Source organism: Sinocyclocheilus rhinocerous, unplaced genomic scaffold, assembly GCF_001515625.1.
Source record: "Sinocyclocheilus rhinocerous isolate Xijiao unplaced genomic scaffold, SAMN03320098_v1.1 scaffold1168, whole genome shotgun sequence".
Lineage (NCBI taxonomy): Eukaryota > Metazoa > Chordata > Actinopteri > Cypriniformes > Cyprinidae > Sinocyclocheilus > Sinocyclocheilus rhinocerous.
In genome coordinates, this window is record NW_015650373.1 from 440,558 (window position 1) to 468,051 (window position 27,494).

General features: G+C 36.0%; 1 protein-coding gene across 1 annotated transcript; it reads left to right on the forward strand.

The window, feature by feature from the left end:
• The first annotated feature begins 4,551 nt into the window (after positions 1-4,551).
• LOC107711946 (monocarboxylate transporter 1-like) lies at positions 4,552-25,671 on the forward strand. Its single transcript, XM_016517042.1, has 5 exons — positions 4,552-4,719; positions 14,521-14,813; positions 20,852-20,995; positions 21,101-21,895; positions 23,218-25,671. The coding sequence occupies exons 2-5, from the start codon at positions 14,597-14,599 to the stop codon at positions 23,454-23,456; spliced, it is 1,395 nt and encodes a 464-aa protein (XP_016372528.1). The 5' UTR covers positions 4,552-4,719; positions 14,521-14,596; the 3' UTR covers positions 23,457-25,671.
• The last annotated feature ends 1,823 nt before the right edge of the window (positions 25,672-27,494 follow it).

The following is a 27,494-nucleotide window of genomic DNA, read 5'->3' on the forward strand; positions in this document are numbered from 1 at the left end:
GAACCATGCTTCTCACTCCATATGTCGCCCCTTAGTAACAGAAAAAAAGAGAACAACTTCTTTGCCTGTCTCTGGTCAGTGTCATGGTGATAGTTGTGGCCCTGTAGATGGCTAAACGCATGTCTCTCAAACTGTATTGCACTTGATATTTCTGTTTTACTGAGGGTCTTGTGATGCAGGGTTGGTGATTTAAGGCCCTGACATACTCACTGCAAAGTTTTTTTTCGTTCTTCACAAAGCTTCAAAATGCCTTTTGCAGCAGTGTACTGTTAACAACATTCTAATGCTGCCCACACTGTGGAGCAGCATTTAGATGAATATATAAATATGTGGCGCACGCTTTCCTCTCAATAACAAAATAAACACACAACAAAAATCACAGCCACACCGATATGCCCTGCAATTCGGCACTCTGGTCACATCATCTTTATTTATATAGTTCTTTAATACAATAGATGGCTTTAAAGCAAACAGCTTTATTACATTACACATGAAAAACAGTGTCAGTGTCACTTTCAATTAGAATTACAACTTCAATTTCTCCTATAAAATAGCTCTCCAGTGTGTTCATGTTTTTACTTGCACCTGACCTCGAGTGACTGAACAGAAGAAATAAACTAGAAAAGATTTCCATGCAAAGGTTTCTTCCAGCCGGAGCAATCTTTCCGGCAAATTCGCTTTGGCATGCTGTTTCGAACTCCCCAAACAAACTTGAACACCAGTTTGCTCTTCAATTTCAATTGACATATCAGGGCCCTTAATCTGTATTCATTGGTAGTTTTAACTAAACAGAAAAACACCCATTTTCACCACTGACCTCTCATCAAAAATCCACCTCAGATATGGAAACTTCAGCTCTTGGAGGGATCATTCCGTACCAAGCAGGGCCGGATTTATGTTATTGTGACATAGGCAAAAGAACTTAATAGCCCCTTTGCCTATTAATATATATTGTTACCACCCCAAAACAACAAACAAAATTAATCATAATCCATATGAAAACCATTACAGTGTTCTCTATTGCAAAATTCTGTTGCATGCGAAATAATGTGCCTAGAATGCCTATGCATAAATCCGGCCCTGATCAAAAGCAAACAAAAGCATCTTTCATGAAAATGAATTTCTAATACAACCAGAGATAGAGGCTTTTTGAATTGTGCTGTTCTTCAGCTAACAACTTCTGGAAATGACTTTTAGATAAGCAGAAGGGATATTAGAATGTGAAAGCCAAATGAAATCAGAAATCAGAGCAAGCCATCCACCCCACTGAGGGCCATGACCGTATCCACAGTTAAGTATTAATCACATTATTCGGTTAAAATACTGCTCTACCCATCTCCGCTGCTGTTGTAAATATTTGGTTTGTGCACAGAAAAATCAAAAATGATCAACTTTTTGTGCACAAAAGTTGATCATAAATGGAACAGAAACAGGAGGAGATACAGGCGGTTTCCCTATGAACTGTAGGGGGATGTTTTGAGAGGGACTTGTGTAGAGAAGAAGTTCAGCATGGATAAACAGGCCTGTGGGCTAGTTTGCTTGTGTTGTGGGTTAAAGTTCCCACCTCTGATCAGTTCAAACGGAGACGGGTCGTTCTACATCTGCAGTAGTGAAAAAAATAGCAGATGGAGGGAGAGGATTTGTGCAGGAACATATTGGTTCTGTGATTATAAGGAAAATATACACTCACTAGAACAAAAAAAGAAGATATTTTGATATTTGAAATGACTTGTTTTGTCCACATAATGAATGTCAATGGGGTCCAAAACAACACTAGACCCTACTGCGTGGACAAAAAATACTCATCTTTCTTTTGTGTTCCACAGAAGTCATATAGGTTTGGAATGACATAAGGGTGAAAATTCAATTCAAATAAAACTTCAAAAACATGCCATTTAAAATAGTTTGTCTATGGAAACGGCTCCAAGCTATCTAATTTAAGTATCTTTAAAGGTGCAGTCACATTCGCAAATTTACAGTGAAATTTTGTGGGGCCATTGTATATCGTGAAGCTTAGCTCACACAGAAGTTACTTTCAAACCAAGCAGCTTTTTGTTGGCCAACGTGGCAAATTCACATGAGAAAATTGAACCCATTACGAAGTCTACACTGTAAAAAAAATCCGTAAAATTTACGGTAGAAAACTGGCAGCTGTGGTTGCCGGAATTTTACCGTAAAAAATACGGTAGCAACGTTTTAGGTTTTACGGTTTTAACTTAAATTTACAGTTAAATACCGTGTCTTTTACCGTTAAATTAACGGTCATTTTTTACAGTGTATGTGTGGAAATCTTTTGACTTTCACTCGAAATTCCCAACTGCATGGATTTCTATTGAAATGACTGGATTATGCCCGCAAAAGTTTGCCAAACAACAGTAAATTTGACTGCACCTTAAGCCTACTATGTAAAGCTAACCAAAGACAAATTGTTATCACTATGTTTTTCTGGCAATTATTTTCTTTGACACTTGATATCATCAAATAGCTTATTGTTTGCCAAGAAATAATTCACCTGTGAAGTCTGGGCTTTCAGTGATGGCACTGATGGGTGTGTTTGCTTCTGATAAAGCTGTGCTCATGATCTTTGAACCCTGAAAGATGATGAAAGCAGGATATAAAGTATGCCAGTATCTGTTTTGAAAGAGAGAGTGCAAGAAAAAGAGGAAGGTTAGCATATGACTTATTTATTTATGCATTGAATGAATAATGGAGGTGCTCATTTCGAGCTGTGCTAAACAGCAGCTACTGAACTTTCCAACTTGCCATAAGAGTAGTGTTTAAAAGATAATAATTTCACCTTTGAATTGAATTGATTTTGCACATGGATCATGTTATCACTAATGTTTTCATACATATGTGCAGTGCATGACTATCTGAGAGATTCCACTTGTATTTATTGATTTCCACTCCTGTTTAAAGTTGGAATGCTTCAGTGGGGAGTTTCCTGGGATTTCAACTTTTTCCATCAATCCTGTTGGACACTCAAAATGTAATAAAAATTATGGAATGTATAATAAACAATCACAGATGTTTGGTAGGTCAAATGCTCGCTTTAAGAATGTTTCATCAAAACCGATCTCAATATGTGACATACAGGAACACACCAGGGGACTTCTATGGGAAATATCAGATCCTGTAACAAATCCTAATCCTTGCTGTCTAGCATATATAAACTAAAGACATGCCCACTATGTAAAGGTGAACCTTTGTGAACTGCAGGTCTGTTGAATGTTCATACAAATTGAACTTTTAATTAATCTGAGATCCTCAAGTGATTAATGTGCTTTTCTGTTTATACATCCTGCAAAGAGCTTCATTGGTTAAGGATTTGTGGCCACTGTCTGTGTTTGCATGCTTGTGCACACCAAAAATATTCATATAAACAGAACAAGTGGTTTACCAAGACTTATTTCCATATTCTTCTTTAATTTCAGTGTTCGCTCTTATGTCAATCTCTGATTCAGTATGAAGGAATTTGTTCTCTTTGCTGCTGTGACTGGAGCCCATGCTTATTAACAAAAGACTAATTAATCTCTGCTGGTGCAGCACAGCAATTTCGCATGCTGTCAGCTGGAAATGAAAGAAAGGGAGACAGCAGAATATTGGGGAATACAAGGAAGCTACACACATTACATCTAAACATCTTTTCAATTTACTTAAGCAGCAAACTTACATAACAAAATTAAAAAGTGTTAATATGAAGGATGTAAAAAGTACTAAGAAACTGTACTTAAGTTAAAGTACAGGTCAAAATGTTACTCAAATAAAAGTCTAAGTACCTAGCCCAATACATACATAATTATTTAGCTGAAGTCAAAAGTATCCACATTCAACTTAAATGTTTACTTAGTACTTAAATATCTTATTATTTTTTCCTTCTCAATTCAATATATTTTCTTTTAAGAATGTTTAGATATGTTTACTTGAAAACAAGATAAAATACTTTTCATCACCTTTCAGTGTTGAACACTGCTTTAAAAGTTCAACTTCTACTTACTGTTTTGATTTTATTTTTTTATCATTTAAATTACAATACAGTTGCAAATAATATAGAGGTTAAGCTTCAAAAGGTCCCGGTGAGAAGACATTTTTATAATATTCAAAGCAAAGTTGGTGTAGGAAGAGAAATGGATAAAAATCGGAGGGAGGAAACAGTCATTACTCGTCTCAGAATAGGACATACAGGGCTCAATAAGACTCTGCATTTAATAGGTAAACATACAAATGGTCTATGTACACATTGTAACCAACCTGAATCAGTAAAACATATAATAATAGAATGTCATGCATATGAAAATACGAGAATAATATTAAAAGAAGTATTTGAAAAATATCAACTTAAATTCACTTTGGAAAATATACTTGGAACAGCACTAAGGAAGACAGTCTTGCGCGCTTACTTCCTATCGCGCGCATGCGCTCTCAAGTGGCCAAGACCGCAAGTGTGGGTATTTGGACAAGGGGATTACGGTCAAAGTAATAACTCCTCGTGTCCTTGTAACTGGAGACTATTGCACCACATACGCTCGTGGGGCCGAACAGCAGTTGTGCGCATGTGCAGCAGGGTTTCTATGAAGAGTCGAGCGGATGGGAAACTCACACACCACATATCCACGGAGCCATTCGGAGCTCTCCATGCTGCTCAGTGACCCGGGGCCGCCGCACATTGCAGACGAATAGAGTGAACTTGCAACCGGAGTTGGTGAATGAAAAGAGCAGGTATGTGTTTCATGGGCGCTTTTACAAGCGTATTGTGTGGACAACATGGTTCTACTGGAGAGAGAGGGGTCCGTTTAACTGCGCGTCTTGAGCTTTAGAAGAACACAATTAATTAACCTGAACTCTGGAGGGTGCTAGCAACACTCTCTTTGTGTTCGCCTCTCAATGCAATGTTTCGGGTCAGTTACGTCATTCGCAATGTCGTAGTACGCGCAGACTGGCAGATCGAGACATTGTGCCGATTTGAGACAGACTGGTGGGAGAATAGGGGTTTTGTGACCCACCGTCATCAAAAAAGACACTTCTCTTAAGACCAAGAAGCTGATCTCCATTGTTCATCAAGTTGTTCGCTTTTCTCGCCTTTTGAATCTATAGCTACGCGCGCGTGACGCGCTCACGTGAGCAATTAAGGGGTGATGATATGAGAGGAATAAATTTAAAACTAAATAAAATTATAATAGTTATTAAAAGCAGCATCTGTTCACATGCCTTGTTTTAGCATTTTGAGTCATTTTTATATATATATATATTTTTTTTTTAGGTATGAGGAATTTATTATGTCTAAATCAAAAGCTGATGAGATGCCTACATGTAGCCATGTGCAGTGTTTTAGGGTATATGATGCCCTAAATTTCCATCTAGGCAAGCATCTCATCGTTTTTTGAAACATTGAGTTGCTTGCTTTTCGGACAAAATTTCTACAGTCCTATTTCTTCTCAACCAATGTCACCAAGCAACTCGTAGATGTAAAGTGAGCAAGGGAAAACACTGATGGTCTGACTTCAGAATCCCTCTACTTGCATTAAGCTAAATTATAGCTCAGCTTCCACTTCCACTGGAAACCAAAACTTTGAATAAACAAATAAAAAGTTCTAAGCAAACTCCATTCCGCTCCACTAGTAAAATACTAACTAACTACATAAATTCATTTTTATATAGACAATGTATTCTTATTAAAGATAATCTGATTTAGTTTAACAGCTATTTATTGCAGGTGAAAGTTTCAACATCTGATGTTGCATCATGAGCTTATTGGTATCATCAAGCAAATTTCATAAGGTGAAATGTAGGTAACCTCAGATTGAATCAAATAGATCCCTACTCAATGTAGGACTAGCATGGAGAAGAACAATGGCTGGTAGAGAGATATCAGAGAGGTCAGACTGTATTATAAGGGCACAATTGGTGCCACTCAAGACTCTGTGTGGCACAATACAGGTATTTGCATGCCAGAAACCATATATATGAATTAACCATAATATGAATTTATTGAGTCTATGGAAAGTAAATTCAGGTATAAGAGATGCACACCAGTTACCCAAACGGTATCTAAAAACATTACTTTACAAAAGAGCAGCTTCTACATCTTATCAGTATTAGTGTTCTGATGCAACTTCATGTTCAACTTTTGCCCCCATTGAGAGTGTGACAATCTCCCATCAATTAAACTGGGTCTGTAATGTTTTGCTGTAATGTTTGCCTAAAAGTCCAGGTGTTCTTGTGTTGTTTGAGACCCAGTTGACTGACGTAACATTCAGCGTGATTTGACGTTAAGTTCAGCGGTCATGTGGGAATTTGATCGATTACAAATCACAAGGACAAAATTGAGGTTGTGGAAGGGAGAGCAGCCAGGTTCAACAATTCAAAGGGGTCGGTCACAAGACTGATAATGAGCACACAGTTGAATTGATTTGCCAAACGGCCTCCATCTAGCACACAGTTATGGCTATTATATTTCTTTACAGGTATTGTTTAGTGATGTTTGTTGTTAAGACAACCACAAACTAATTATAGTGTCATTCTGTGATAGTTTGGCAGATATACGCATATCGTCTCACAGGTGGTGTTCAGTAGTGATTTGTTTGTGCGTGTGATTGTGTGTCCTTGTATGAGTTGGCAATTGAATATGACAGAAAGGTCGTTCTATTGTTGGATGCTGCAGACTCACTGTTGCATGTCAGAGATTTTGACTGTCTACACTTAGGGGGTAGTCATGACCTAATGGTTAGAGTAACCCAAAGGTCGCTGGTCTCCATTGTTAATCACGTTGTTCGCTTTTCTCGCCTTTTGAATCTATCGCTACGCGCGCGTGACGCGCTCACGTGAGCAATTAAGGGGTGATGATATGAGAGGAATAAATTTAAAACTAAATAAAATTATAATATTAAAATTATAAAAGGTCGTTCTATTGTTGGATGCTGCAGACTCACTGTTGCATGTCAGAGATTTTGACTGTCTACACTTAGGGGGTAGTCATGACCTAATGGTTAGAGTAACCCAAAGGTCGCTGGTTCGAGTCTCGGTACCGGCAGGGATTGTAGAAAGTGAAATTGCCACTTAAAAATGCTATGGACAAAGACGAACTAGGGATGCACCGAAATGAAAATTCTTGGCCGAAGCCGAATAAAATGAAACACTGGGCCGAAGGCCGAATACAAACACGGTTTTACTGTACAAAATAATAGCAGCCTTGCTGAGCAGAAGATAATTCTTTGAAAACATTAGAATATATTACAGATCCCAATTTGAACACTGTGTGAATATTATAATAAATGTATTAATAGAGCTGTTGTAGGGCAATTATTATTATCATTATTATTATTATTGTCTTATTGTTGGCTACTTTATTGCAGTTATGTTATCAACCAACTTTGCATGATGATAGCACAAAAGATCATTTTACAAAAATAAACATACAAGCAAACAAACAAATAAATAAACCTTATGAGGGAGCATGACCCGGGTCTCCACTAAAACAGTGGAACCAATGTTCAAACCAAAACTACGCCCTTGGCTACATGACTCATCACTTTCACTTTCTAAGAGTCGATGGTTGTGACATTGAGTCTTGTAACTGAATTGGGTAACTTAAAGGTTGCGGTTTGATGAAAGGTGAAATACTCGAGGGATATATAATGAGCTTAAAGATATGACTCTACTCATTAGTTTGAGGGTGAGAAGTCAAGTTGGAGAATGCCCTTACGGAAATTAACCATGGTTTTAGTACAAATAACACCAAAAAACCATGGTTACTATAGTTAAACCATGGTAACCACAAATTAACCATAGTTTTGCTACACTAACCATAGTTTAAGAATGGTATTTGTAGTAAAACTGTGGTTATACCAATGTAATCAATTAGCCAAAAAAAACATGGTTGCTACACTTAAACCATGGTTAATTTTCGTAAGGGTGGAAAAGAAATTTAATTAAGAATGCAGAACAAGGAAGGTGTGTATGGCTTGGGGCAGGTCTGTCTGGCTATTCCACTCTTCTCTTGATGGTAAATGTTATTTATTTTGAGATGCACACTCTTAAACATTTGTCAACATCCTTAATGTAGTGGTTCTCAACCTATTTGACTCCAAAGCCCCCCATTGTCCATGACAATGTTTGTAAGCCACGACTTTTCAAGTTGTTCATAATTTACTAGATAAGTTTTTACTTTTTTTTTTTTTTTTTTTACAATTTCTACATGATAAAATATTTTAGCGCTTGTCATATCTAGTAAAATGTATAATTTATATAAATTCCCACAGAGTTTTAAGACTTTTTATTTTTTATTTACATGATTTTTCCAGGTCTAAAAATCACACTTAATCAATATATCCTGATTTCCCAAGAACATGGGAATCCTGTTTTTGCAAAGCACAAAAACACTCATTAAGTGAATAAAAAGAAATATCTTGATTTTAAAATGTGGCTTATTGTAAAGTCTATTCTGTCTTATTATAAATCATTATAAGCCATCTTAAAGGTATAGTTCACACAAAAATGAAATTTACTCACCCTAATGTTGTTACAAACGTCGCTAATACATGCTTTCTTCCGCCAGCAGAAAGAAGAAAATTAAGACTTTTGTTCAGTGCTCTTTTTTGTAATTACAATGAAGAGGAACTTTAAAAAGGAAGTGTTAACAGCTTTTATCAGTGTACTTAATTTCATTCTGTTCCTCACACAAAGCTATTGTATGGCTCAAGAAAACTCGAAATAAATCAGGTTTATATGGAGTACTTTTATGAAAGTTTTTGTAGCTTTTTTATACTTGAAGTTTGAAAGCTTCAGTCCCCATTTATTGTCTTTGTCAAAGTCATTTTCATATTTGGGTTGAAATATTGCTTTAACTTGCAGCCGCTCCTCACATGTAAGCGTTTATTATGCATTAGGCAAATGTTTCCTCGTCAGAGCCCTGAGGAGAGACAGATGCTGTGTAGTCAGAAACCAATGAATGATGGGGGAGTGTTTAAACCCACCTCTCAGGCCTCAAGACTTTGAGAGGGCAAGCGATGTCAATGTCTTTGTATGTGTAAGTGCCTGTTAAATTGATTTTGGTGGTTATTCCTTATTTGTTACTGTGTGTGTGCTACTTGTTTCACTGTTAATAATTGATTTGGGTCACAAGAACGGTTCTCTATGAATTGAGTGATTGTGGGCCCACTTTTAGATTTCCATCAGGTGTTATACAGAGCAGTCAACTGTTTTTAGGAGCAAATAATCTGGTTTGAATGTGTGTACTCTGGTTGCGTGTATGAATGAATGAAGTAAACAAAGTATCGGAGCCCTGAGGAGAGACAGATGCTGTGTAGTCAGAAACCAATGAATGATGGGGGAGTGTTTAAACCGACCTCTCAGGCCTCAAGACTTTGAGAGGGCAAGCGATGTTAATGTCTTTGTATGTGTAAGTGCCTGTTAAATTGATTTTGGTGGTTATTCCTTATTTGTTACTGTGTGTGCTACTTGTTTCACTGTTAATAATTGATTTGGGTCACAAGAACGGTTCTCTATGAATTGAGTGATTGTGGGCCCACTTTTAGATTTCCATCAGGTGTTATACAGAGCAGTCAACTGTTTTTAGGAGCAAATAATCTGGTTTGAATGTGTGTACTCTGGTTGCGTGTATGAATGAATGAAGTAAACAAAGTAAGAATTTTATTGTACTAGTAGTACATATGACAATAAAGCTCTTGAATAAAGTATGTCATTCAGTACCATTCTTGCTGCTTTGCTGAGAGTGAGAGAAGAGGGACTGTGAAAAATGCCATCAATCTGATAGACTTTACAAGGCCTTTGGCTTCAGTTAACTGTATTACCTGTAGTTCACACTATTCAAAATAAATGTCAGCAAAAGTGTAAGTCTGGTTTCTGATCAAAGGCCACACGTTATGTAGCAATTAATTGATTTCATGCGTGATTCACTTATGTCACATAGATGTTGGCCTGTCGGATTTCTTAAGAAGAGGAAATGGTGTGAAGATTTCTTCAGGGGTGTTGCAAAAATATCCCAGAAATGAAATGAAAAAATATGTCAAGAGTAATTTTTTCTCATGTGTTGTCATTGCATATTATTCCTTATGCTTTCCTTTCTACTGTGGAGCACCAAAGGAGAAATTTAAATAATGCCCTATTCGTTCTTTTCTATATAATTATATAAGCTATTAGTTATTTTCTAAGTCTTCTGAAGCCATACAATAAATGATTCGTTCATGAATCAGTTCTCTCATTAACCCACTTAAGAGAGAATATTTTCAGTAAATAAAGACATAAATTTCAATCTGTTCAACATGAAATTGTAGTATTCAGAAATCTTGGTGTGTTACTTTAATATTGGTTTTGCTTTCGATACTCCTTTTTTTGCGTGAGTGCAAGTCAGTCATAAAGGTTTGGAATGACATGAGGATGAGAGTAGTTTAGTCGCACTCTTTAAATGGTCAATACGATTGAAAAGTTGACCTTATCTACTGTCAAAGAAATTTTGGCATAGTGTCTTTAACCTAAAGGATTGCACTTGAAGGCCTGTGTACGAATGTTATCACACTTTACCCTGACCTTTTAACTAGGGATGCACCGATACTGGTATCGGGCTTGTAAATTCCCAGAAAAACATTAACTTGTTAATTCCCAGATCAAGACGTGTGTGGAAAGTTTGGAAACAATCACTTCCTTCTTTTGAGATGCAGCCAGCTGTCATGCATCTATTGTCATTGGTTAGATAAGATCATTAAACTCAGGGTTTACACCACTTATGAATTGACATGGGCCATAGGAGCTTCTGACTTACTGAATACTGCATTGTGTACTTTGTTTTTAAATAGTGCATGTATAATTTAGCAAGTGGTGTCCAGTTAACATCTAAAAAAATTAAAATGGTTATTTCACATTGTCTTAACTTTGTGCAGTCCAATCTTGAGTCATATGAGTCAAAAAGACATTGCTCCATCACACTGGATATAAAAGGTAAAATAGTGCATTTTGTATCGTGGGATACAGTATCCCCCCACATTTCTGCAGATGTCATAGGTTATCTTGGTATTCTGTCCATAAAGAAAATTAGCATAGTAAGCACAATATGTATACTTACTATGAAATTCAGCAATAGAGTAGTGTGGTAGTCTGAACATAGCTGAGGGCTCTCATTATAACGACAGCTGTGAACTGGTTGAACAGTTAGCAGATGTCTATAGCATTCAGAGCTCTAGACCGCTCTAATTGGCCATATTTAAACCCTTATAGTCTCTAAGTGAGTGATTGCGTCATCCATTATTTCTCTTATTTAATCTTCCTAGGCATTTCAAATTGTACAGTGTCACTGGCCTTTCTGCGCTGCCATTTAAACATTCTAGGAAGATGCATTTGGTGTTTACATATGATTTGATGGAGGTTGAATTGAAAGTTTATTTATATACACTACAGCAATTTATTTTAAATTCTTGGGGTTTTGTTATTCTTTCAAGCATCTCAGAAATGTGTACTCATGCCCAGCATATTTTGATGATAGGTTTATTCTCTGTGATCTGTTATGGTCAGTGTCAGAGAGGACTGGGAAATCCACTTCTACCAACTTATGTGAACCATTTGGAGTTTGGAAGGTAGACTAAATGTCACCTGTGTAACAGATGGAGGTTATAGATTGAACACACAGTGTTTGAAATGTAATTTCTTTCAGTCTGATTTAACATCATATACATATACAAATAGATGAACCTTGGTAGATGGATGCTAACTTAAAGGTCCTGGGGATATACAGTACTAACGTAAAACATCAAATGCCATGAAGAACTAGTGTATTCGGGCCATTTTGTGTACTCGAGTACTAGACAGATAAATTGACAGAAAATCTGATTATTTGTTTTTAAAATTACCTGTCAAGTTGTTAAAAGTTTTAAAGAAATCTTGGATCTGTAGACCAATGTTGTTATTGTTTACTAAAACTATTAAAAATCCTTTGATCGCTTTTCTTAATTAAAAACAAAACTGAACGAAATAAAATATAAATGCTAGATGAAATGCTTAAACTTTAATGAAAATGAGAAATGTTGCCTTGGCAATACAGGAAATACAGTAACTTTAAGTTGAAGTAGCCGACTAAAACTGAAATAAAAGTAAATTTAATGCTAAATAGAAATAAAAAATAAACTAATAAAAAGGACAAAAGCACATGACGATTACTCAAACTAAAATTAAAAGGAAAGCAAATTAAGCTTATTTAAAATATTAATAAATACTATAATATAAAAAAATTAAATTAAAATAGCACTGCTCTAAACTTGCCTTTCGCATCAGATCTTTGGATTCATGTTTTGTCATATAGTGGTGATGTAGGTGTCGGCATGATGCAGAGTGATTTTGTCCTCCGATGTGCTGAATTGAGGACACAGCAGAAGTGTTGAAGGAGGATATGTGGCTCTCTGCAATATGGGACATGTGTTCAGTCACATGCAGGTCTCAGAACAGTCGATGATGACAGACAGCTTTGTACTTGCAAAATTATTTTTATTCCTCTACTGCCATTGATCTTCCCAAGTACCCACCATAGATCAAGGCGAATGTCAAGTGATATCTGTTGTGTATACTGAATAGTAATAATTAGAATACTTAAAACTTCCCCAGATAAGAAAAAATAGATTTGAACTGAAAAGGATGTAAGGATAAAAGAAACTCAAATACTTTGGAGAAACAGACAATACAAACTTACACGGGCATCTTGGAGAAACCCCACAGAGTGGCGGTGCAGGAAACGCCTCTCTCACATATGGCAAGGCAGAAGATAGTATAGTTGTGTAAATATTTGTGAGAGCCAGTAAGGACTTTATCCTTGGCGCCAGTGGAAGCTGCTTTTTGAAATTGTTGACTTCAGTGGGAGTTTCTTTCTCAGAACATGAGTGTTCAGGATTTCAGTGTTGGCAGTGATGTAAAATGACATTAAAAAATAGAAATAGATAGTCAAGTCCCGTCTTTTTCATTTCACCCAGAAACAAGAGGTTTGCAGAAGCAATTCACATTGAGTTTAAGATTTTTTTTTTTCCTACTTGTTCTTTTTTGGACTATAATTTAAGATTTGGCAAGGCAGAAGATAGTATAGTTGTGTAAATATTTGTGAGAGACAGTAAGGACTTTATCCTGGGTGTCAGTGGAAGCTGCGTTCGGTTCTGATGACTTGGCACATCAGAGTTTTTTTTTTGTGATTTTCAAATGTGATTTTCAAAACAAATTAACAACAACAATAAATACACTTCTTTACACTGGAGAAAAACATGGATTATCATTTGTCTACTTCAAATTTATTGTTATTTTTACCCAAAATAAAATGGATTGGCCATTATTGAGTGCTATAAACACATGTAATGTTTCATTCATACTGAAAGCCGGAGGGACTCCACATATGCATCACAGAGGTAATGGAACTGATGACGCTCCAGGAAATCCCTAATATGGACAAAGGCATCCATCTATCACTGTAACTGAATAAAAATAAGATAGAAATGTTTTGAATGATGAAATATAAAGACAATAAACACTCAGCTGTAATAATATATAGATTGTGTTCTTCAAGCCATCTCGGGTATTTTCATATTAAAATATATTTATAATCTATTGCTAATCGACATAGCCTTTTTTTATGGTATAGAATATATTTTCTACCTCATTCTGTGATATGAAGCCACATCAGATCACAAAAGGAAGTTATTTCAAAACATTTGACATTTTGTGGAGTAAAAACATGTTATAATATTTTTGTTGGACAACAGTCATTACAAGGGAAGAAGTTTGGCGTGTGTTGCTTTTTCAAATGCACGTTATAAGTGGGGAGGTGTTTCCTCATCTCAGCGAGTGAACAATTTCAAAATCCTAATAGTTCCAAGTAGACTCTGCAATACACATCGCCCCACACTTAACCTCACAGTATTTGCATCATAGCAGCTTTTTGAGTGCTCAGATCAATTCTGCCTGAAGCAGCAGTGAGAGGACTTAATTAAAATTAGAGCCATTACCCCATGTTTTATCCTCTCTGATATATTGCCCTTCCTCCTCTCTGAGGCAATTGGAGTGATTTAGCCTTCCTCCCCAAGCACACATACCAGCCTGAGAACATGACTTTTGCGCTCAAATGAATGTTTTCTGTGCTCTGAAGCCTGAGGGACTCTGTTCACTGGAGTTAAAGACTGTGTGTGAAGGCATCTAAGCCTATTCTCTGTATTACTTCTGGGGGAAAGGTCATTGGATGTGTCCAGGTCTTGTATGTTTGTGTATTTTGACATCAGCTCAGTTAAAGAGTAACTGACTAAGGGCAGTTACGCTCAAACTACAAGCTGTTTACACAGTGTTTGTGTTCACGCTTTGTTCATTCACATGCTGTGCTCTTGCTCCGTCCGCATGGATAACTTTGCCTGAATTGGATCTCAGCCAGTGTGGTCTAGAATCTGACACAGTTCACAGGGTTGAGAACTACTGTGTGAATCATCTCTTTTTCAGTCTGTGCTTGTGTGCGCTCTGCTGTAAATCCTTCTCTTTTTCTCCTCACAGACTGATCCAGTGCGCTTAAAGCTCAGCTGATCATTCTCCTCTTCCTCATCGTCGTGGTCAGCGCGTGCGTGTAAAGATGCCGCCAGCGACAGGAGGGCCGGTGGGCTACACTCCTCCCGAGGGAGGCTGGGGCTGGGCAGTGGTGGTAGGGGCCTTTATCAGCATTGGCTTCTCCTATGCCTTCCCCAAGTCCATCACAGTGTTCTTCAAAGAGATCGAGGTGATCTTCAATGCCACCAGCAGCCAAGTGTCATGGATCTCATCAATCATGCTGGCTGTCATGTATGCAGGAGGTCAGTTCCGTTTACTGCTGTCACTTCTGTCCATCCTGGTACTTACTCTACTTATTTATCTCTCTGTGAGAATTGAATTGAAAATGTATTTTTATTTTTTTTTAATTTATCCAAATTACCCCTAAACATGTTATCATTCACCCGTATGGGATATTTTATTACATTGATAATCAGTGTTTGGAGAAAGAGGAAAAAATAAGTTTAAAAGTTTGGGGTTGGTAAGATTATTTTTAGTTTATAAAAGTCATTGAATTTCAAACAAACAGGGTTTTTTTTGTTTTTTTTTGTGTAATTTGTTTTAGTAAATTTATCTTCCTGTCATAATTGAATACCATCCTGTCGATGTGGCCAATTCAAGTTGCTAAAACCAAATACAGTATAGACCTTATTAAAAAAAAACATACTATATACAGGCATGCAGAAAAATCCAGAATATGAATGCAATGCTTAACATTTGATGTTAAGAATTTTCCAGTCGAAAACCATAATAAAGATTTAATTACAATTTAGTGCATCACATTCATATTCTGAGGTCATCTGCTCGCCTGTACTGTATAGAGTATGCATCATCAGTAAAGTGTATGCTGAGTGTGATCTTTTAATGCCACTGTTTTAGTACATTATGCCACATTAAACATGTTTCATGTTAACTTGCCCAGAACTTGCAGTTTGTTCACATATACTTCTTTTGAGAGGTGATCTAATTCATGGCTTGAAGCAGATGGATAATTGTGAAAACTGTCAATTGTTAAATTCTGTATTTTGGGTACCGCTCTCTCTATAGAGGTTTCATTTCTGTTGGGGTTGTGTTCTGGTAGAGTAAAATAAGGTCAGAACTGAAACACAGCTGTGTGTTTAAACCCTGACATGCTTTTTGCTACTGATGTGCACTGCAGGGCTGCGCATCTGTTTGTTAGCTTACATTTTTACAAGTTTTCCTTTAATTAAGCTGATTAGGTAGAGGCATGTTTAAACTGGTTTTCTAACCTGATGTTCTTGCAGGCAATCACCCAGAATGCTTTGCTGATCAGACCATTAAACTACACTTCTTTACTTCTGTGTAATTAATTTTCAGTTAATTTTTTTTAACTGAAAAGGCAATTGATGAGATACCTAGCCAGGTTTGAAGAATTTTTTGTTTAGGGTTTGAAGTGTTGCCGAGTCACTTCACGCCATACTAGGGAGGATCCGAACATGAATTTCTAGTTAGCTTACATTTTTACAAGTTTTCCTTTAATTAAGCTGGTTAGGTAGAGGCATGTTTAAACTGGTTGTTCTTGCAGGCAATCACCCAGAATGCTTTGCTGATCAGACCATTAAACTACACTTCTTTACTTCTGTGTAATTAATTTTCAGTTAATTTTTTTAACTGAAAAGGCAATTGATGAGATGCCTAGCCAGGTTTGAAGAATTTTTTGTTTAGGGTTTGAAGTGTTGCCGAGTCACTTCACGCCATACTAGGGAGGATCCGAACATGAACTTCTAGTAAGACTAATATTTTCAGTCAGCTACCATATAATAGAGAATTTGGGTGAGGACAGTGTAGACTGATGATGTCACTTCCTGGAGTGGAACGTGTCGGTGGTTTGCATACACTGACTTCATTGTTCATGTGGCTGTGCACGTAGCCTGAACTAAACGAAGAGGCTCTTCCAGTCACATATAACCTGAGAAAGTGAGAGTGATGGAGAGAGAGAGAGATGCTCTTGTTTTCTTCTCTTAAATCAGTTGGTGTAAGTGTGCGTGTCTTTGAAAGGACAAGTATAGGTTAATAAATGTGAGTGTGTGCTGTAACCTAATGAATTAATCTTTTTCTCTTTCTGTCCTCTTTTTTTTCTTCTTTCTGTCATAAGAGGCACTAAATTAAATATGCAAAATTATTTCAAACTCTGCTGACAAATATGAGTAACAGGATGTGATTTTACTTCAATACACTACTTTTCAAAAGTTTAGGTTCGGTTTTTATTCGGCAAGGATGCATTAAATTGATCAAAGGCAGCAGAAAATAAATTTATAATGTTTTTAAAGATTTATATTTTAAATAAATTCTGTTCTTTTGAACGTTGATAATATGGAATGTTTCTTGAGCAGCAAATCAGCATATTAGAATGATTTCTGATGGATTATGTGACACTGAAGACTGAAATAATGGCTGCTGAAAATCCAGCTTTGCCAGGATAGGAATAAATATAATTTTTTTCATTTATAATGTTTTTAAAGATTTATATTTTAAATAAATTCTGTTATTTTGAACGTTGATAATATGGAATGTTTCTTGAGCAGCAAATCAACATATTAGAATGATTTCTGATGGATTATGTGACACTGAAGACTGAAATAATGGCTGCTGAAAATCCAGCTTTGCCAGGATAGGAATAAATTAAATTTTTTTAAAGCACTGTGTTGTTTGCACTGTATTTTTGATCAAATATATGCAGCCTTGGTGAGCATAAAAGACTTCCGACCTCAAACTTTTGAATGGTAGTGTACTTTATTTGTCTTTATTACACATTTAAATATTAATAAAACATTCCAAATATACTGCCTTGAAACTGCAAACCATGCAGCTTCTCCTTGTAAACTTGTAGTAATGTAAAACTGTCAATGAGAGTTTATTACATCTTTCATTTGACCAAGAGGTCAATCTGTGACTTTTAGACCCTCTATTGGTCAAACACCTTGTTGCTGTATTTTGCAGGCTTTTAGTATGCAGCAAAATGAGAAGTCAATACCAGGGATTCCCAAACTTTGTTGTCTGCTGAACCCTTTTGATCTGAAATATTTACTTCAGTACCCCTTTTAAGTTCATATTTCAAAAATTTAACAATACATGTCTAGCATGTTTTGTTATTTTTAATACATATTTTAATAAAGTATTTAATTTAATTATACACTTTCACGATTTAATTATTCACTTTTCGTAAACTCACAAACCCTCTGCCCTTCCCTCATAAACTCCAATTTGGGAATGAATGAAAGAAAGTGGTTTGAACACAAAATCTAGTGTTGTGGCCTTTTAGTCATGTACTTTTATTCAAGATCCAGAATCATTCTGAGCGAGATGTGTCTGGACATTTCCCGCAGACGTGTGTGTGTCCTCACCTGTTTCCCTTGGCTCATGTCAGACTCGGCACTGATTTGACGTTATGCCATATAATATCTCTTTGTCATCTGTGGCCACATCACTGGCTGTTTTCAGCCTTGTAAAGCGTTTGATTTTTAGTAGGAGTCACACTGCTGCTCCTGTAAGTTGTACATTTGAAATTCTCGCCGTAAAAGCACAAGTAGCTCTCAGACTGAATATCTAAACCGTATCCTCTGCTGACTCTCACGTCTCTCTGTCTGAACCAGTTTATATAATCGTGTATGTGTGTATTTGGATCACTGCTGCCTTTGTTTCTTTTTTTGGGCTGGAAAAGATGGCCCGTTTGGTGCTACACAAAGCCTGTCAGAATAAATTAATTTGAGGAATGTGACTGGGGGACGGACAAATTGCTTTGAACTCTGATTGGCTGCGTGAAACCAAAAGGAAAGTTCCTCCTCCTGATGATAGATTAGCTTTTATGGTAAACTGGCACATGTAAAGTTTACAGATATTTAATTTTTAGTAAGAATTTATGACAATTTTAGTGCTTTTTGTCTATACATTTCTGTACGCTAAAATAAACTTTATTTATGAAGTCTTTTTTTTAAAGCTACTTGACATGTTAGCATTCGCTTGGGTTGTATGTACATAGTACTATTTGCTATGACGTTTTTATGGAGTTTGCACAAGATTCTTCTGCACCGTTTCAGATTCTCTCAATAACACTGTGATGGATTTGTCTAATATAGGTTGGGTTATTAGTGGAACCATGCCAAACATCACTGTGTCTTTTCTGTGTTTATCATTTAAAAGTCTTAATAACCATGTTGACCAAACAACCTCTTTTAAAAGGCTGTGGAGTTTTGCCTTGTACGTGATGTTATTCAACTCTCATCGGTTTAAGGGTGATGCTGCTCTAAATGGAGCCTTTCACAAGAAAAGCAGAGCACTGACCACCAAGCAGTTTATTTATTCACCAAGAAAACCTGCCTCTTTTTGAATACACCCACATTTATTACTGCCACAGTACAGCTCAGGAATGTAAAAAAAAAATACTATATTTAAGTAGTTAATTAGTATATTAATATAGCTTGCAATTGTATTTGTGAGGGAACTTCCAGTAATTCCGTCGAGTAAAGAAAGGTCATATAAGGCCGCTGGTTGTGTTTAATTTACATAATGTTGGAGGTAAGTTAACTGAAATGAACACTGGTCTGCCACGCACAGAAATAGCAAGTTCCTGTTCTGCTTGCTGGAGGCCAGTCTCATTCTGCTGATTACGTTTTTCTCCTCCACACCACCTCAGTTGATCACATGTCATTTAGTGAAGTGTGTGCATATGGTATCACAGTTTCCTTCCTCTGAATCGTCTGCTGTGTCCTCCTGCAGTCCTGGTGGTGTGAGTGACTGCCATCATGTGGTGGAGCTATGTGATTGCAACATTAAAAGGCCTGAAACTAGGCCTGTCGCAATAATCAATATATCCACTTATCGCACAATATATGTACATGACCTCAATCATTTTTGGTGACGCAATATATTGCCCATTATATTTACATAAAAATGAATGTCACAATGTTTTTTTGCATTCCACTTGCGCCTGTGTCTTTTGCAGCTTCTCGTACATAACGTGGTGTAGTTGGTGCTAGTTCAAATTTAAAAAATGCTTCTACAAACAAAGTTTCATCTGCAGATATGGCCTTGTTTAGGGATCTGTGCCTTTGTGCATACGGACATCTGACTGTCAAGTAGGTATTGTGTTTTTCAGCAATAGTGTGCACCCTTCATTTACAGAGAAAAGAAGGTCCGGGAAAAATCTCCATACAAGTTATTTGTGAATTTTTTCTTTTTTCTACTTGTTACTTTGCACTTTGTTAGAAAATGTTTATTTACTATTTATTCAAGTTTTTTAAGGTATCTAATATTTTGATACTTAATTTCCATGATTTAAATCTTCGTAAGAATTAAAAGTTTGTTGTCATTTGAAGGTGTGTTGGCCTTCTTGCATTATTATGCTTTTATATTATGGTTATATATTCAGTGGCATAAAATGGCCTTAAAATTACAGTAATATTGTTTATCGCAATTATTTCTGGGGCCATATATCGCACAACAAAAAGTTGTTATCGTGACAGGCCTACCTGAAACTAACAAAGAGATTTTTCTTTTTCAACAAATGGTTGGTAAAATGTTTGTTGTCAGCCTCGGGAGGACAAAGTAAATATTATGTGAGCTGTTTTGTATTCTATTTATTTGATAAGAGGTTTACAAATTGTGCACCCTGTATGGTGTGTGTGTGTGTTACTGTCTGTGTGGTTTTACTTTTTTCATTTTTTTTTTTTTTTATTTAGCTAAAAATAAATAGTTCAAGACTTATTTATTTTTATTAAATTTACAATTTATAATTTTTTTTAATCTGTTTAGATTTTTGTTTGTTTGTCGGTTTTTAATCCACCTGTTTTCTCTAAAGTTGACCATTTTTGTAAAACGTCATCAAATGAATAGAATATAAAACCATTACACAATTGTTACCCATTCTGGTGATTTCTTTTTTGTTATTTTATACTTTATTTAATTTGACTTACCTAAAAAAATTAACGAACCGTTTAAAACATTTATTTTGCTGCTTTCTAAAAATTTGATAAACGACTTAAATTTGCTGTTGATAAAAAAAAAAGTCACAGTGGGTAACAGGGTTGCAAATTTAGGTTTTAGTTTGTTTTTGCTTTTTTAAACCCACCTGTTTTCTCTTAGGTTTTCAAGCTTTGCAAACATCATAACAAAAGAATAGAATATAAAACAACAATTATAAAATTATTACCCATTCTGGTGTGTTTTATTTTTATTATTTTAGGTTTTATTTTTTTAACATTTTATTTATTTTAGCTATAAATAAGATACATTTGTATTTATTATATATAATTTTTTTAACCAACCTGTATTCTCTCAACAGGACCGCTCAGCAGTATTCTGGTGAATAAGTTTGGTAGTCGGCCAATCATGATTGTTGGGGGCTGTCTGTCTAGCACAGGATTAGTCGCCGCATCCTACTGTAACACAGTGGAGGGTCTGTACTTCTGTGTGGGAGTTATAGGCGGTAAGTACACCGAATGACACGGATCATAACTATTCAGAGACCTGAAGACTGAGTGAGTACAATTAAATAATGAAAGTTTCTGAATCGGTTTTCTCCTGTTTCTAGGACTGGGTTTGGCATTTAATCTGAATCCAGCATTGACCATGATTGGCAAATACTTCTACAAGCGCCGGCCAATAGCTAATGGCATTGCGATGGCGGGCAGCCCAGTGTTCTTGTCCACCCTTGCCCCGTTGAACAGCTGGCTGTTCGATCAGTTTGGGTGGAGGGGCAGTTTCCTCATTCTGGGTGGAGCTTTGCTGAACTGCTGCGTTGCGGGGTCGCTAATGCGGCCCATTGGACCAAAACCACAACCTGCCAGTCCAAAAGAGGATGGCGAGCCCAAACCTCAAGAGAAAAAAACATGCATTCAGACCATCAACAGCTTCCTGGATCTGACCCTGTTCACTCACCGAGGCTTCTTGCTGTACCTGCTCGGAAATGTCATCATGTTCTTCGGCCTCTTTACACCCCTTGTGTTCCTCAGTAACTATGCGAAGAGTAAAGAGATTTCCAAGGATAAGGCTGCGTTCTTGTTGTCCATCCTGGCCTTCACTGACATGATCGCTCGGCCGTCCATGGGCCTGGTGGCCAACATGCGCTGGGTCCGTCCACGCATCCAGTACTTCTTCGCCGCATCTGTGCTGTTTAATGGCGTCTGCCACTTGTTGGCACCACTCTCCACCGATTACGTGGGTTTTGCCATTTATGCTGTGTTTTTCGGTGTGGCTTTCGGCTGGCTGAGTTCCGTGCTGTTTGAGACTCTCATGGACCTGGTGGGCGCTCAGAGGTTCTCCAGTGCTGTCGGGTTGGTCACCATTGTGGAGTGTGGGCCTGTGCTGCTGGGTCCTCCGTTACTGGGTAAGGCTGAGTGTAAATCCTTTTCACTTAAAGGTCCACACAAAAATGGCAATTGACTTACCCTCATGTCATTCCAAACCAGTATGACTTTTCTTCCACGATACGAAAAAATATGCTGGTAACCAAACAGTTTTGGTTACCATTGACCATTTTATGTTCCACAGAAAAAAGTAAGTCATTCAGGTTTGGACATTAGGGTAAATGATGACAAAATTTTCCCTTTAACATTTATTTTTGTTAAATGTTGATGCACATTTAAATGAATATATAAAGTGCTTGAATATTCAGTTTAATTTAATTATTTATTATTAATAAATGTATTAATTTTAGGAGTGTCATTTTAGTTGAACATCAACATTTTAGGGGTACATTTGATATTATCAAAAATATTCATATATAAAATGAAATAATAATTTTATAATGTATAAGTAATTTTAACGATTTTATAGTAATAATGTGTAAAATGCTTGAATATTTGGCTTTAATTTTTTCTGAATTTAAAGGGTATTTTTGTCAAACATAGTTATATAACACTAAATACTGCTATATTAATATTAATGATTTTAATATTAATATAAAAAGCTTGAATATTTAGTCTAATTTTACATTCTCATCAACTAAAAAGTTATTACTAAAATTAATGAATATGACATGACAGTATTGACAAAGAATATTTTTAACAAAGATATTAATATATACAAATACATATTAAAATGAAAAATAATAAATATTTTAAAGTGATGATTATTACAATTAAATATGTAAAATGCTTAAATATTTGGTGTAAAATGCTTGAATACAAAAACGAATAAATATGACTAAATATTGACTAAATGTAAAGAATACTTTTATCAAAAATATAAATAACGTTTTATATTAAAAATTATATCAAATTGTATAATAAATATAAAAATATTCAAAGTAATTTTAATATTAATTAATGTTATTATTACTGTTACTAAAATGAGTATGACTTAATAAAATGATTAAATTGAAACTAAAATGGACTAAATTTTAAAGATTTTTTATCTAAAGTCAAATGTTTAAAAAAATAAATAAAAAAAAGAAGAAAAAAAAGCACTGAGCCATTTGAGAGAAGTCTGTGGTCTTCTGGCTCTGTGACACCATCTAAACGTTGCTGTTTGTTTGAGCATCTCAACCAGTTTGTCATGGCAACATTGGCTCAACCAATGGCGTGAGATTGGGGCTGGACTTTTCTGCTTTAATTACATTAATCACTGAATGTCATAGTATAATCCTGTCCCAGTTAGTGTGTAAAAGAGACTGACAAACCCGTTTGTCCTTTTCTTCCATTTCTGCAGGAAAGCTCAATGATGATTACGGTGATTATAAATACACATATCAGGGTTGTGGAGTCATCCTGGTGATTGCCAGCATATTCTTGTTCGTGGGAATGGGAATCAACTACCGGCTAGTGGACAAAGAGAAGAGGGAGGAGAAGAGAAGAGCCAGACAGGAAGAGAAGGATGAAGAGACGAACATAGACAATGCCCTGAACGAGAAGGCAAGGGAGGCGGATGGAGACGCATTGGATGCGTGAGCTGATGTTGCCAAATGAAGAAGGACACAATATTATTACCAACAATCCATGTCTTCGGGTTTTGACCGTCCAAAATGATAATCACAAATCATTTCCCCTCTAATGCATCACTTAACGATTCAGCCAGTGTTTAAAACAGCACAAAGGACTATGATGCCAAGAAATTCTCTTTTATGTAATCCCACACACACCTCAGATGTTAGTCACTCTCCCAACATTCATATGAGAGTGTCTCTACCTAATTTCACAATTCACCTTTTTGTGGTATATATTATAACCATTACGAGAGCATTCCTAGTTTTTGACTCCAGAATAACAGAGGTTCTACACCGTTAAATGAAGCCACAAAATGCACATTTCAAAACTTTTAGAGTATTATGATGGGTGACATTTCAGGAAACATGCACACAGAATTTGTCAGTTCAAGACATAGAAGAAAGAGAGATCTTTGACTCTTCTGTCCGTCTTCCATCTTAGAAATACAGTGTTTTTGGACTAAAGGTCATTATTATATGTAGGATACACATTTTTGTTTTCTTTTTTTTAAGTGGAGTGTGAAGTTTTTTGTTTTAGGATATGTATGTAGTCTTCCCTGTTGTGATTGGCTGGTAGAAAATAGTGCCAGGCTTTGCTAGACTGCCATATAAAGGCAAAACACAGAAATTATGTCAAGACTGATTAAGTTTTTGGATTGATTTGATATCAACTTTTGTTCTCTGAACATAGTTTAGGAAATCCGGTCTGTCACGGGACAGATCATAAACTTGAATTCACTCATGAAATAGGGCAAAATGTGTAATAACTGTGTTTTGCCTTTGCATGGCAGAAGAATTCACGTTTGTTTAATTCAAGTGCTGTTTAATGTATTTTTTGACCGGCTGCTTCCTGCTCTGGTGATGTCATGATCTCACATTGGTTATCAAACTCTCTACTCACTGTACTGTTACCATGAAGATTTCTGTGGTTACCATTTTTAGGAGCTGCAGCAGACACAATATTGCAAAGGTCTTGTTTTCATCCGAGACACTTCACATGAAAATTCTGCCAGAGATGTGCTTCAGCTTCTCTGTTTCATGTGGCATTTAGTGAAGATGATGATTTCACTATGGTAAACTACATTCAAATAGGGGATACTTTTAAAATTGTGTGTTCACTTGGCTTTTTGACCACGTTGTTTTTCAATGTGTAGACTAAAATGTTTTAATTATGGTTGCCAACTGATCCTGTGCCTTATTAGGTGTCTTTCGATCTACATACAGGTATTTGTATTTAACAGCCATACGTGTAACAATACAACTCCTGACCCCTTTTTTTAAAGAGCTTTTTGCAATGTCAGGAGGATGTGTAGTGATTTTAATTTGATAGTCTGCTATTAATTTGCTCTTTTCTGTCATACTAAGGGGAGAGTAGAGTGCTTCATTTCAAACTGAGCCAGCAACAAACGGTACTGAATTTGTGTTGGCTAGAGATAAAGAAGACTTCATTTCAAGTTCTGCTAGTGTTAAGCTGCACTCGCGTTTATTTGTAAAACGAAGGTGCTTATTCTTTTTACAAACTCAAATAGGTGAAGGAATATTCTTGAAGTTTCCCAAGCCATCCTATTCCTTCTGCTTTGTAGATTCGCCGAGCACGTGGAAAACAACACGACTCTCGAGTCTGCAAAAAGAAGATTTAGCAGATCTTAAACATCGTGACAGTTTTGGCTCTCTAGAGAGCCAATTTCAGGGGTAAACATTGAAACAAATGGGAGGAAACACCACCACCTGCTGGCTGCTGTCGTTCATTGTGATGCTGCGGTCAAACATGCGATTCAAAGATGCTGGTTCACTGCAGTTTTTGTGTTTCAGCGAAGGTGTAAATCTGTTCTAGCGTTGTTGTTTAGTCACAGCAGATGGCAGTTTTTGTATAGTGCACTTTAATTAGGTACATTTAAGGTGAAATTTATACTCCTCTTGAGTTTTGCACACGCAGCATTCACAGTGTAAGGCCATTTATTTTTTCCTGTGCAGAAATGTATCGGTGTGGGTCCTGAGGGATGTGTGCTTGTATACAGTTCTCTGGTGTGGCGGAGTTGGTAATGTAATCTCAGACCTCGGCTGAATAATAGCAGCTGTGAGACAAAACAGTAGAAAGAGAATCGGAGCCGTTAACGACTCATTTTCAGTATCTTAGGTAAGATCGGTATCGCTGCTCCGACTGCACTTTTCGTACAGGATCCGAGCTGTCTGAACTCTACTCCACTTTGTGTGCAGGTGGATTTCTTATTAGTGTTGGTAATTGTGTGAATGAAAATAGGCTACTGCTGTATAGAGAAAATGGACCACCCTGAAAAAATGCATTGAAAATGGTAAAGCCTGTTTACTCTTCTCATTTTTCCATCGTAAAAATTCAAAGTATTTTCAAAAGTATTCCCACTTTTTCTTGTGGGTCGATGTAACAGAAGTAACACTAACAAACGTGCTTTTAAAATGTCTCCTGTCAAAGACAATTGATTCAGTTGAAGAGAGACCGGGTTAGGAAGTATGTATTTGTGCGTGTGTGTGTGTGTGTGTGTGTGCACAGAGATTCCATGCAAACTCACGATTTCATGATTAATTTAGGAGAGTGGGTAGAGTCGGGCCCTTATAAGGTATTCAGGGCAGAGGAAAAATAATTCTATTTTTAGGTATTTCAAACAATATTATGTGTGAAATTTTGTATGTTTTGATTTGTGTGTGGATGAGCAAGTCAATAAACTTTAAAAAAAAAAATGTGAATGTGTTATTACTGTGTGAGAAATATATAAATTCTGATAAAATAATCATTACTTGGTGCATACAGCTTATAGGTTATGATGGGGCTGGGAGATATTTTATTTTTTTGCTCAAAAAAAAAAACTCTACTCTGATAAATATTCACTAAAGTCAGTTTCTATGTAGACATGTACCTCTTAAGTCTTAAAGTTATTGAACATTTCCACCATATGAAAAATATGTCTAATGGTAATGAGGCATGTTGTCATTATATGGGGGCACAGTAGAATGTGGCAATAAACCTAGGCATTTCAGCTCAATTTTAATAGTACAGCAATTATGAAAATATAAAAGGCACTAAACAAAAATATCAACTTGTGTACATTACACATATTGTGTGTGTGTGTGTGTGTGTGTGTGTGTATATTATATATATATATATATATATATATATATATATATATATAATGTACAATGCTGTTCAAAAGTTTGGGATCAGTAGATTTTTAATGTGTTTTAAAGAAGTGTCTTCTGGTCATCATGGCTGTATTCATTTGACCAAAAATACAGAAAAAAACAGTAATATTGTAAACTATTATTACCATTTAAAATAATGTTTTTCTATTTTAATATACATTAAAATATAATTTATTTCTGTGATGCAAAGCTGATTTTTCATCATCATTACTCTAGTCTTCAGTGTCACATGAAAAGTTCTTCAGAAATCATTCTAATATGCTGATTTACATTTACATTACATTTAGTCATTTAGCAGACGCTTTTATCCAAAGCAACTTACAAATGAGGACAATGGCAGCAACAAGAGATCAACAAAATCAACAAGAGAGCAATGATATGCAAGTGCTATAACAAGTCTCAGTTAGCTTAACGCAGTACACGTAGCAAGGTTTTTTTTTATTATTATTATGTAATAAAAAGAAAAACAGATAGAATAGAAAAAGAACAGAGCAAGCTAGTGTTAGAGGCCTTTTTTCTTTTGTTAATTGTATAATAAATAAAAAGAAAACAAATAGAATACAAAAAGATTAGAGAAACTAGTGTTTTTTTAAAGAAAACAAGCATTTAGTAAATGAATAGAGTGCAAGTCTAAAAGGGTCAAGTTTTTCTTCTTTTTTTTAAAGAATAAAATTAGAATAGAGAGTGCTAGAGTTAGAGGGTCAAATAAAGATGGAAGAGATTCTTGAAGATGGACTCAGCTCCTCGGATTGAGTTGGTTGGTTGATTTATTATCAATGTTGGAAACAGCTGTGCTGCTTCATATTTTTTGGTACTTTTTTCAGGATTA

Coding starts and splice junctions, on each gene's coding strand:
- LOC107711946 (XM_016517042.1), top strand. CDS start 14,597: ATGCCGCCAGCGACAGGAGGGCCGGTGGGCTACACTCCTCCCGAGGGA. Junction 14,814..20,851: donor GGCTGTCATGTATGCAGGAG/GTCAGTTCCGTT, acceptor TTCTCTCAACAG/GACCGCTCAGCAGTATTCTG. Junction 21,896..23,217: donor GCTGGGTCCTCCGTTACTGG/GTAAGGCTGAGT, acceptor CCATTTCTGCAG/GAAAGCTCAATGATGATTAC.